Raw genomic sequence first — 13,109 nt, 5'->3', positions numbered from 1 at the left:
TAATTTGGATAATTATATCAACAAAGTTGAAATGGTAAATTGGCCACTGTAACGATTACAAAAGCTGACGTTTTGAGCGTTAACCCTTCGTCAGAGCGAAGGGCTAACGCTCGAAACGTCAGCTTTTGTAATCGTTACGGTGGCCAATTTACCATTTCAACTTTGTATTCCTCACTTTGATCCACAATACCACACACACTGCCATGTGCTCATTTTCCCTCCTCCAATGAGGAACCTGGATCTACATGTACAAAGGCTACATTGTTCAAGCTCCAGTTCCTTTTTATTTATTTTTTAAAGAAGAACAATTAAAAAGGTTTGCTACCCATCCTTTGTCTACATAATCAAGGTAATAGTCTTTTTTTTAAATGTAAAATACACAAGATCAAAATTTCCTTTGGGGAGAGGTTATTTCCTTCCATACATCAGAATGGAAAAGACAGAAAAACTCACCAGCTTCATAAACTAATAGCAATACTTCATAACCTGTACAATGACAAACAGCTCAAACACTCTTAATGGAAGTCCCTTTGTGCTATGAATGGTATGATTTGAACTGACCTGATCCAAATGTAACTAATTTTTTGTGGATTGCAGTACACTAGGGTGACCAAACATTAATTACAGCCACAGCAAAGTTGTTTTAGTCTGCTCCTTCAAAGGCTACAGCTGCCTCAGCTCGAACATAGAATGGCCCTTCACGTTCATACTCCCGCAGTCGTAAATGAATGGGTTTGTCAAACACTTCCTTTGAGAACGGAGAATGAACAAGTTCTGCTATAAACTCATACTTGAGTTCTTTACCAGTCTTGTCTGTTTCTGTCTTCCTGTCCAAAAGGTACTCAAGGAAACCTGCAAAAAGAAAAAAAAAAAAGAAAACAAGATATTGTGAGCCTTAAGGTTTCAAGTTATTTGGTCCTTGTTAAATATCCATGACTTACCATGAAGAGGCAGGTTTAGGTGCAAGCTTTCTCAAGGTGTGGCAGAAATTGTTTAACTAACCTAACTCAACTAAATTAAGTTGCCATCTCTGAAAGTGTCTAGTGACAACCTCAAAGCCAGACATGCCTCTGTGCCAAGCTCAAGTTCAAGGCAACTAATTCCAATCATTTGAGGAAAAAGAGAGAGTTTAAACAGTAACTGCAATTAGCCAATATCCTTGTAAATAGCAAAGAGGTTCTCCTACTCCTCAAATGTTTTATCTTTTTTTTAAGAAACTTCAAACAGTCTGCAGTCCATCATTTTTTTTTTATGTTTTCATTACCATTCACATTGTACAAGTGGGAACATGCAGAGAGTTTTACCTTGTATATCACCCTCTGTGAGCAAATGTTCATTTGTGTAATTATGTAGCAGGAGACACTCATTCATCTCATCATCTGTTTCTGTTCCAAACCAAATTTTGTGTCCAGAAAAGATTTCCCACTTTTGTTTATGATTATAAGAGATTATTTAAATTTATTTCATTTAAATTCTTATTTTTTTTTTGTTCTTACAATGTACCTGGGCAAGTGGTCATGTTTTCTTGAGCCCATCGGTACTTGGCAAGACTTCTCAACACTTTCAACACAGCACAGTGAACATCTTGAAAAGGTTGTTTGGAAATTTCCATCAACTCCTGAAACGGATTAGATGTCATTGCACTGAAGAGCGATTTTGTCAAGACTGACAAATCCTCAGAGGGAACTTCTGTAGAATGAAAAATCAAGGCCAGTGTTTCCAGTGAACGAGCCTTCACATCAGCTTGGGAGGAACTGATGTTTGTGCACAAGATTTTCATGACCTCCTGAATGCGGCTCTGGTCATCAAATAATACTCGTAGACCTGCTTCTGAATGTGACACAGCACCAATTGTTTCTATTGCAATCAGTTTAAGGGATGGATCTGCAGCTGTGAGGAAGGAGATGACAATTTGCAAGAACACTGGATACTGCTGAGTCACTTCTGCTGGTCTGGACTGAGCCAGATAACCAAAGAATCTGATAATATCTGCAAGATTTCAAGATCCAATATATGGATTACATGAGTGACCAAGACAGAATTACTCCTTATAGTATTAATACATTGTCAAGCATACAAGTGATGAGGAAAAAAAAAAGAAAAATGTCAATTGAGGATTATTAGTTGATCCAATAACAAACTCTCTGAAATAAAATCATAACAATTGTATGGCAGACAGTAAGGAGAATCCCAAATAAACAAAATAAATATGTAAACATGTTAATTGAAGCTCCCCCTTAGGGGCTTTTAAGCCACAATGTAGACTAAGTACTTGAAAATCCCCACTGGCAGGAGGCAGACCAGTAGGCTATTTACAGAACACAGCCAAGGAGTTGAACTAAGGGCAACCGAGGACAAATCCAATGAGTGTCAGGGTGGAGGACTTGAATCTGGGACACCAGATTACAAGTCCAGCTCCCTAACCACTCAGCCACGCCACCTCCACTAATCCCCACATAAGATCTGGGAGTGAAAGGGTTGACATATTTTAGAGTTTTACCTGATGACAATTTTTCTGTAAGCCCAGACAGCAAAGTGCACAGCTTATACTGAGCTGCAAAACTGCTTGGCCTTCCCTACAGCAAATTGCTCAAACTTGAAATTTCAGCTTTAGAAACTCTTAATGGTGGCCAATTTACATTATTATGCATTAGACTATGAACATATTGATTGGTTGAGAGCATATAGTCAATAACCCAATGCCTCTGAAGTTGGCATGATAACCCAATATCTGCAGCAGAAAGTCTACCTAGTTTCCAAGCCCCTTGTCCATGTAATGCTTTCAAACTTTTACAAACTCAGAGAGAAGTATCTTCTTTTGCAGATAATTTAAAAAATGTTTAACAAAACAATTATTTGTGTCTGTGTCTGTGTTATCTGCCTCAGCCTTTGGTTTCATATAACTCACACCTCAGCATTGATAATTCTTGATACCATGCTTTTCCTCATCCAGTAATTGCTTATTATGAACTCAGTTGATAAAACCAAATTATCTTTTAACACCCTCCACAAACCCAGCACCACAGTTTGTTTTATAAAATGTAAACATTTACATCATTTTAACATAGTTTCTGTGTTTGGATTGTCAATCTAAAATTAAAATCTTACTTGGTAACATCAAAGACATCAGGGGATCCGCTTCAGCAGTTATCAACAAATGGTTTAGCTTGTTTGCCGTGCCACTTTCTTCTACAAACATCAGCCCATTCGTTCCTGAATCTGCAAGTTGCGTCAGCAGCTCAATGCTGTTCAATCTGAGCAAAATATCATCTCCATCAAGCTCTTTTGCCAATTTTTCCAGAACACCTGATTTCCTACATAACTCAAAAGCTTTTTTAGAGAGTCCTTGGACAGTCACCATGAGCTCATACACCCTGAACCGGATAACGTCCTTTTGCGTCAGTAGCTCCTCGATTTCGCTCTGAATGAGATGTTGAAACAGAATTTCCAGGCCGGATTCATGCTTTGCAGTGTTTATAAGCGTATTTGAGGCCAGCTTTACGCAAGCAAGGCTCTCGTTGCTTAGAGCACGAGTAGTGTAAACCAAGATATCCACATTGTCCAAAATAGCTAGAAGGCCGTTAACAGTTGTAGAGCATCTTTCCAGCTCACCCAAGCAAAACTCGCGGACCTCAGACTGTGGATGGTTCAAACCTTCGATAATGAAATCGTGGTACTGAGTTATAACTGCATCTGCCTTCTCTATAGACAGCAATTTGCTCAAAATTCCTTTGCACAGTGAAATTTGCTCATCGTTTGTTGTACTGAAACAGCCAAACAACAAACGCACCGGGATGTGAGGGGTTATCTCACGAAGACTAAAAGATGGGCTGTTTAGAAGGGCACTAAGATCTTGTAAAGTTATCATTAACTCTCGGTCCGAAGTATTTGAAAGTCTCTGAACAATCTCCACACATTTCTCGGCAGCCATCTTGGTTCAATTTCGAGCCCGCGAACATCTGCGGAGCTATGAATAGGATGGGTGTCATGCAACAATAATGAATTATCATTGAATTTGGTAAGGCCCTGTTTACAAGCAGATAGGGTAACCCTAGCGCTAGGGTTACCCTGGCAAGAGGGTTACCCTAACGCTCCCACATTTCTTCTTTTTTTCATCGACGTGTTTACAAGGCAGCTAAGGTTACCCTAGCACTAGGGTTACCCTAGCGCCAGGGTAACCCTAGCTGCCTTGTAAACGCTCTGCTGGGGATAACTCGCCTACTCGGGACAACTTTTTACTTGTTTCCAGACCCTTTGAACATTGATAACAATGCGGTTACCAAGCATAGGTAAGTTGTCCCGGGTGGTAGGGTAACCCTACCTGTGAAATTTTGCTTGTAAACCCGGGCTATCTTTGACCCGCCTGTTAGGGTAACCCTAGCACAAGGGTTACCCTCCTTGCTTGTAAACAGGGCCTAAGGAATGCGTCTCATCCATTCCTTAAAGAACAGCTAAAAAACGAGGCAAAGAACTGATCAAAGACACTGCCCTCAGAAAAAAAAAAATCCATGACGACCTCTTGTAGTCAGCAGAACAGGCATCCTTTTGTGCGTTTTCCAGGTGAGAGGAGAAAAGATCGAGGCGCGAACGAGAAAGGTGCCAGGGCTTATTCGGAAGCGAGGCTTCGCGGGATTCTGCCATTTGAAAAAGAAATGCCGCATAAGTTTACCTCTATGAGTCAAGTGGGACGAAACTGGGCGCTTCCACTCACCTGACTGCAGAAAAATGAAGCCCACTCTTTAGGATCCGTCGGAGATAAAATTGATCACTGCTATTTGCCAAACAAAACATACACTTGAAAACTGAGTCTATGAGAAAATACTGTACCACAAAAGTAAGCGATACGAAATTTTAATATCCTGCCTAGTAACCCATCACTCTGAAGGGCAAGTCAACCCTGTCTCCCTACCTCTCTGGCGAAGGAAATCATATAATTCTTAACTTCACATTAAAAAAAAAAAAAAACATTCACGTACACGCACTCTTACAGTTTATCAGTTTTTTTTTCCTTTGTTTTCCTCTCTTGAGTTTAATATGGCTTCACAGACCATGCAGTGCCGCACATCTAAGTTTCTTTCTTTCAACGATTTCTCCATTTTCATACTAATTTTGTGTCAATCAAGAATTCTGTGTCCAACGACTTAAAATTTTGGAATGTCAAGTGCCATCTAAATTAAGAGACATGATTAATTACAGCTAACTCGAGCAAATCGACACAGTAACTCCGGTGGGAATTCAATTTATTCATTCAATCCAAGGTGCGATTTGACAGTGTGTAATGCCTCTGATATGTGAACGTACTCTTGAAGAGTCGTGTTTCTACTTCTGAACGCCACAACGCCATTGGTGAGTATGGTATCAAGTATTGTTATACAGTAAGGGGTTCCTATCTCGTCCTGATAAGCATAACACTCATTTGCACTGGCGTGAAGGGAACACTGAGTGGTGATTCCTTTAAATAAAGAAAAGCCATGGGTTATTATTCTCCTACTTTGCAATGGTACATATAGAGAGAAGTTTTCAGCTGGTGTCGAAACGAGCCCGGAAGTTATCGAGGATTACATTAGTTTTGCTACAATTTGCTTTGTAATTGTTCTAGAACTACGCTGTCTTCTTACTCAGATGTTGAAGTAAAATGAATAGTTACTTGGTCACGGTAGTTATGACGTGTCTCAGGAAGACTGGTTGTTTCATGCTTTGGGTTCTCATTGGCTACTTTTGATATATATCAATGTACTCATCGGTCGTGGAGATGAATTCACTCTTAGTTTTATGAAACTCAGTCGCAGTGCAATTCAAACAAATTCTCCTTTAGGATATTTCTTTGCACGTCTATTTGTCACGTAACTAACCCAAAATCAACTGGATGTCTTACTATAGATGTCCACCGACACCGGTCGTGTTACAACAGGTCCAGCATAGGCCATTCCGAGTTCTTAAGCTCTATTTTTCAAAGAAAGGTGAGTGCTCACACCTTCTTGCGGAAATTAGTTTTATTTGAATGACATGGGAAAATTTTTTTTTTTTTATCGGAAGTTGTGCACCTACCCTCGCTTTAAAACAGAGGCTGTGTGTATCGCTGACATTGCTTTTTACATAGACCGGTTCACGCTCTTGAGTGCATGCTGGGTAATTAGGGCAAGCAAATCCAAAATGGCGGACACGCTCGGCTACACTCTTTTGCTTGATCTGAATACTTAATGAATATCGGCTTTGTTTCAGAACTGGTCGCAATTTTTAGTATTGACAGTTCAAGATAAAAGTCACAGCTACATTTTGAGCTCTGTATTTTCGATTTTAATGCGTCAAAAAATAAGATATATAATGGTTAACTACCGATGTTGTGTTGGAGGTTGTAACAACGACTCAAGATATCCAAAAAAGATAGTGAAACGGTCACATGTCGAAAATCTTCGCTGGCATTTTATTCCGAAGGATCCAAAGAAAAGAGCCCAATGGATTGCCAGCATATCCAAAGGACTTGTTGGATTCGAACCCGGCAACTACAAGACTGTTTGTTCGAATCACTTTCAATATGGAAAGCCAACGTACTCCTCACCAACTCCAACTTTGTATATGGTGCCAAGTGACTCTAACAAACCTTCACCCAAGAAAAGAAAGCTTGTGGCAAGACACGAAGTTGTCTCTACTGCTGAGGCATCCAATAACTCAAGCTTCAAAGAAGAAGGAACTCAATGCTTGATAATAAATCCGCTAACATACGGAAGTATGAAGTTTGCTGATTTAACAACAGAGCAAGATGTCCAGCGTTTCACTGGATTCCCTAACGTAGAAACATTTCAATTGATGTTTAATACACTCTTTGAAAAAGCCATGTGTATGCACTACTGGAAAGGAGACAAAGAAAGTGCTTTGAAGGACACCACCAAGCCCAGGTCAAATAATGTACAGAGAGCTCTAACCTTGGAGCAAGAGTTTTTGCTAACCATGATGCGAATCAAGCTAGGACTCTTTGTATTTGATCTGGCTTTAAGGTTCAAAGTTTCCGAGGCGACTGTCAGCTCTGTCTTTACCACTTGGGTTAAGCTGATGTCTAAAGAATTAAAGTGGATGATTTCCTGGCCAGATAGGTATTTAATTCAAAGAAATATGCCTGATATGTTTCGACGATATTACAGAAAGTGTAGAGTCATCATTGACTGCACAGAACTATTCTCTGAAACCCCATCAAGCTTAGAGAATGCGGCAATGTGTTGGTCAAATTACAAACAACACTACACGTTAAAGTTTTTGATAGGGATAACACCAAATGGCCACATATCATTTGTCTCTGAGACCTTCAGTGGGAGGTCATCTGATGTTTTTATTGTAGAAAACAGTGGTTTCTTAAACTATCTTCAGCCACATGACCAAGTTATGGCAGACAGGGGATTCAAGATTCATGACCTGTTAGCATACTACCAATGTTCTCTAACAATTCCACCCTCCAAGCATTCCAATCTCCAGATGTCAGGTGCTGATGTTAGGAACACATCACTTATTGCTAATGTACGGATTTATGTCGAGCAGGCTATCAAGCGAATTAAAGACTTTGCTATGTTAAAGCAAGAAATTCCCATTAGCATTCTTTCCCATTTGGATGACATAATCATCATTTGTGCAGCAATATGTAATATGAAAAAGCCTTTGAGTACATAGATTTCATTTCATCAATTATGTTTGCATTTTGTACCAGTCCAAAATGTTCCCATTCAATTTTCTCACAGGTTATAAGCTATGGTAGTCAAGTTTATTTACACATCTTCTAGAATACAATTCCTTTATGGAATTACACAAACATGTTTGTATATAGCTACAACAATGTTCAAACAATAACTTTGAAACTTTAGTAATACTAAATACTATAATGTTTTGGTTTCATCCGCACTATTTTGTACTATTTAGTAGTTTGTTGAGGTCATATTGCTTCCACTCTATAATTTTAATCATTATCTATTGCTTGTTCATTGCAAAATCTGCAAATGAATGTTGATTCTTGTTCAAAATTTGAGCAGGCCCAGTGAAACCATAGCATACAACATTCACACTGAACACTGTTTTCATCATCACATTCAATTTCATCTGGCTCAAGACAGGGTTTTTCACAGACAGCACAATAATAAATAGGCCTAGTACCTAGCAACACCCTAGCAACATAAGTCTTGAAAAAAATTGTTAGATTTGGTATGATATCTTGCCACAGTTTTAAATCAAACTCAATAATTTCAATATGAGCACCACTAAGTGGAGTCCAAACAACAAAAAAGGTTTTAGGACATCCTGTTAGGGCCATTTGTCCTTGTATCTGGTAATAATAACTGTGGGTTCTCTTGAGCATGATATTCCCATTCACTAATTCTAGATAAGTTGTATTGTTCCAATGCTCATCAAATTTCATGTCTGCAAGTGAGTATGGACATTTATACTCAATACAAGAATGACCACAGCAATCGCAGTGAAAAATACCATCTGGGGTAGCTCCCACAAAAGGGTAAGTTTTAGATATAAACAAGCCACAAGTCTGAAGCTTTGCATTTTTGTGTTTTTTGGATTCTTGTGCAAAGAATGATGCAGCAGCATCTCTCTCATGTTCTCTTCCCCATTTAATGGCAGGTATCATTGACAGATCGGTACAATCTAAAATTCGCTCAAGAAGAGGTGTTACTTTGCAATTTGGCTTTCTTTTTCTAAGAATTGTTTTTGTCTTTGTGTATACTTCATGAAAATGAGATGCAGTTATTCTACCTTTTCTTTGCTCTTTCCATATACTGGAGTTAGCCTGATCCCTTGTGGCCTTTTCTAATTCTTTAATGCTACTGTCATTGAAAGATATTGTTCCAGAAATTGTCTCACTAATTCATCAGCATCTACACCATTGTTTTTAGAGGATATATCATCAGCTATAATTTGTAGTGATGGGGGAACATCATCAGAAGTTGGTGGTGCATATGAAATATGGATGACAGCATCAGGATTTATGTTTCGAAGAGAAGCTAGAAACTTTTGCTTGCTTTCTTCGGTAACAACCCTCAAGGATTCTGGCCGAGGATCAAAGTTCTGTTTTTCCTTGCTATTAATAGCATAACTTGGGTTTTCTTTGACTACCTTGTGGCTTTGGAACACCATGTCCTTTAATTTCATGGGTTGGATGTCTTTCTTGCTAGTATTATTCCACACACATGCCTTATCTGTGCAGGAAGGATCTGTGAAACCTTTCTGGTTGGCAAACTCAACTTTATATAAAAGGGCTATGACATGATTACAGCACTGACTGTATCCAGCTGTACAGCTACAATATGCCCCAAGAATTTCACCGGGAGATTTACAAATTATCCACACTTTATGAGGTTCTTCGCGAATTCTTTGAGATGGAGTGACAGATGCAAACAACAGAACTTTGTCTTGTCCATGAATTGTTTTTGAGTATACAGTGTGCACAAAACCACTTTTAAAGTATGAATACGCTTTTCTGATTTTATATTGACCAATATAGTCAGTGTCGAAAGCTTTTTTTCCAAGTATAAACGAGAATATTTGACCAATGTTTGTATGCGGCCACTTTGTTACACAGTCCTCCCAATCGACCATGGATAACGGATCCTTTATACCGCATGTGCGTAGTAGTTCTACATGTTCATTTTGTAGTGACTTGGCTTGGCTTTCGGCCGAATCTCGAATAGGCGTTTTATGTTCAAAAGCTACCAAAGCACGAGCAGCAAGATCCGAGTGTGTCCCTCCAGAGGGCAAACCTCGCTGTTTAAGATAAAACTGCAATTCCCCACATGAAAGTTCCAAAAAATCTTCGAGGTGCGTGGCCATGATCGTGTTGTTGGGATATTGAACTGTCAACGACTTTTGAGCGAGATGGCAATAACATAAAGAGCTCAAAATGTAGCTGTGACTTCTATATTGAACTATAAGTATTCAGATCGAGCAAAAGAGTGTTGTTCGTATCCGCCATTTTGGATTTGCTTGCCCTAATTACCCAGCATGCACTCAAGAGCGTGAACCGGTCTATTACGGTTAAAGAACTTTTTTTAACTTCATAATCGTAATTAGCCATCTGTTTTAACCGTAAAAAATCCCTGGCCACCTATTTTTGTGTTTGTTATATCCCATCTTTTTGGTGTCGCTGTTTAAATTTTTTTTTAATAAAGTAAATCATTAAATAAAGCTTCAAAATCATGTGACTTATCTCCTTTAAGGTAATACATGTACAATTTTTAACACACCTGCCTCTCGAAGCTCTGATGACAACTGGTGAGCTATTTCACAGAGCTCATTATGTTGTGGATATTGAGAAAGAACTGCAACTTTTACAGGGGCCAACTGGGGATGTAAATGAAGAACTGTGCAGAGACTAACTTTTCCACTTGAATCAGATCTTTCCTTTTCTGAATATGCATCCATCAGATAAGCAAGAAATCCTAGAAATTTAAAAAATTACAGTGAAATATTTATGAAATTATGAAATACATTCTCCTGACCCTGCGCATGCCTGCAATGTGGGAATGTTTGATACACATACATGACAAGTGATAGATGCAACTGGCAAGAATGCCAAACATGTTTGATCTAGCCTGCAGTGTGGTGGGTTTTCTTTCTTTGAAAAAAAAAGTTTTGCAATTTGTTTGTAGTTATCATCTATGATCCAAAAAGGCAGTTTAAGGGGAGAGGTAGTTCACAATCCATTTACATTTTATTACAATTCTTTTAGGGGGGGATGGGAGAAGCATCCAAAATAACTTAAGAGAGGAAAAAGACTAAGAGCAGCCAAATAATGAGAAAAGACTTACCTAAGTATTGCAAAAATTAAGACTATTAAATGTAAAGATTTACCTCTGTTAAGATCAGTTTTGACCTGGATTACATGAGGTATTGATTTCTTGTCAAATGGTAGTCCTCTGAACTCATCAGTTGCTATGTACTTGTGTAGGTCCGACCTGACAGTAATAGAATCAACTGATTCTTGGCCCCATGGAAACATAAACTGTAAGAAAAGAGAGTACTAACTGATACTTAACAAGTAATAATATAATTATTATATACACATCCATTTGCACTTCACCCTTTTCTGCCTTTACCACAGTGCTACAATCTGCAAATGTTCAGATTAATATTGTCTTCCAGGATGTCTGTTTAGCTCCTTGTACACTTTGTAATTTACAGTCTTGCAAAAAGTTTTCAAAGTTTTCAAATTTCACTTACTTGTAGCTCATGCAATAACAAAAACTTTATGACACCACTTGTGCCTTAAATCATTCTGTGCACCTATGTCCATTTTCTTTCCTGTACGTATATTGAATCTACTTAGCAGATATACTTATTAAAGATGTAAGCTTCTTGGTTTTTCTGATTATGCTAAACAACCACAATCCACTCTCCATAAATAATTAATAAAGCAAAAAGTAAAACACAAATTTCCATCATCATCATCAACTTTATTACTTCCCTCTCCTCCAAATTAACAGGGCAAGAAAATGTTCTATAAGTTTCTGTCACAAACAGCAACAGAGGTGTTAGTCCAAGACATTAGTGCAAAAAATGAAGATCACAATTTTATAGAGTACTGTAACTTCAAATAAGCATGATTGGGTACCTTTACTAAGGTTTTACTGTATGGGCCAGTTTCTAATTCTGTCTGTTCTTCAAAAAGACTGTAATTAGAGCGAATGTTTGCAAATTTTCTCCACCACACAAGTCTCTGTCTTTTCCAATGATTTGTCCAATCTTTTACTCTATTTTCAGCACAAAAGAACTCGAGCGACATGATTTCCCTCTCATGAGACCTGCACAAAGACCAATAAAAAGAAACACCATCACAAATTATTGTACAACTATGGGTGTACAGAAGTAATTCTGTGACAAAGGCAAAATGATAGTACATGAATGTTCATCTATTAGAAGGGGGAAGGCATTACCTGTATTAATAAAGAATAATACAATATTTTATGACAATATTTTATTACCTCTTTTCTTATGAATATTCAAACAGCCATTAATCATTCCTCTTCCTGCTCCTACTACCTTCCTTCCTTCTTACTACTATTGTCTTAGTACTCAATAGTTGAGTGTTCAGTAAATCAGGAATAGATGACCAAGGGGGCCAAGTTAAGTCAAATACTTATAACCACATGGGCTATTTGCATACTTTTCAAGATAAGTGAACCATTTTTTTTTTTTTTTTTTTTGCACTCAAATAACAAACCACAAAAATTTTGAACATAAGTAGACATTGACACAGCCTTATGCTTCAACACCCTTAATTTTAGAAATGACTGGATTTGAATAAAGAGTGACATTTATCAGTCAAATTTTGTAAGTCCTAAACAATTGCAACTGAAAGGTCAGTCAGTTACTGGCTACATGTATAAGATTCATGTGGCTGGTTTCAGCTGTGATCGGTTACACTTAATTTGAAATTTTAAGACATCTAACTATAGATCAATCAGACACTCAAGACAGTATAGTCATTCTGAGCATTTAAATCGATTACCTGAAAATATAATGATCATTGTCTGGCCTTTCAAAGTACTTTCTGCTCCACGCAGTGCCAAAAGGTACTTCAATTCCAGGAAAGATTCCGAGTAAATGAGTCATATATTGGAGAAAAATATTACTCAATGGATCAAAATCATCTCTCCTAGGCGTTTCCTCTTCAGTCGCAGCTGTTGATTCTTCCTTATTGGTACCAAGAGTTTTGTCCTCTGAAACATGCGTTACTAATTCACTTGCTGATTCAAAACCATAAACCTTACCCTTTGATCTAACTACATCATGCCACCAAGCATTTCTCAAGTTACGCCTCAGCTCAGTACCAAGTGGTCCAAACTGGTATCTGTAATAAGCTGTGGGCGAGTTTTCGATGCGCGACTCCACTGAAAATCCACGACTTTCGCACAACCTTATGACCTTGTCGAGTATGTTATATTGACGTCGTGACATAGAAATCCCATACAGTTTGAAGCATATTATTTTGAGTTACAAGTAAATCACCTCGAATCTCATCTCGTCTGCCATTATATGAATTTCATATCAAGACCGCTGACAATCAATACCGCGCTGTACTCGCGCCTAAGCTTTCAAATTTACAGTAGCCAATCGCTAGC

General features: G+C 38.2%; 2 protein-coding genes across 2 annotated transcripts; both read right to left on the bottom strand.

Moving 5' to 3' along the window:
• Positions 1 to 261: 261 nt before the first annotated feature.
• LOC111329279 (26S proteasome non-ATPase regulatory subunit 5) lies at positions 262 to 3,967 on the bottom strand. Its single transcript, XM_022933914.2, has 3 exons — positions 3,109 to 3,967; positions 1,504 to 1,989; positions 262 to 852 (listed from the first exon to the last, which is right to left on the bottom strand). Exons 1-3 carry the CDS (start codon positions 3,929 to 3,931, stop codon positions 644 to 646), a joined length of 1,518 nt encoding a protein of 505 aa, XP_022789649.2. The 5' UTR covers positions 3,932 to 3,967; the 3' UTR covers positions 262 to 643.
• An 868-nt stretch (positions 3,968 to 4,835) lies between these two features.
• On the bottom strand, positions 4,836 to 13,044 carry LOC111329284 (DNA polymerase subunit gamma-2, mitochondrial). The gene is made up of 5 exons (XM_022933922.2): positions 12,497 to 13,044; positions 11,600 to 11,789; positions 10,840 to 10,990; positions 10,233 to 10,427; positions 4,836 to 5,452 (listed from the first exon to the last, which is right to left on the bottom strand). Exons 1-5 carry the CDS (start codon positions 12,943 to 12,945, stop codon positions 5,241 to 5,243), a joined length of 1,197 nt encoding a protein of 398 aa, XP_022789657.2. The 5' UTR covers positions 12,946 to 13,044; the 3' UTR covers positions 4,836 to 5,240.
• Between the last annotated feature and the right edge of the window lie 65 nt (positions 13,045 to 13,109).

The sequence above is a fragment of the Stylophora pistillata genome, chromosome 4 (genome assembly GCF_964205215.1).
Source record: "Stylophora pistillata chromosome 4, jaStyPist1.2, whole genome shotgun sequence".
NCBI classification, from domain to species: Eukaryota; Metazoa; Cnidaria; class Anthozoa; order Scleractinia; family Pocilloporidae; genus Stylophora; species Stylophora pistillata.
This window is presented reverse-complemented; position numbering and strand designations above follow the sequence as displayed.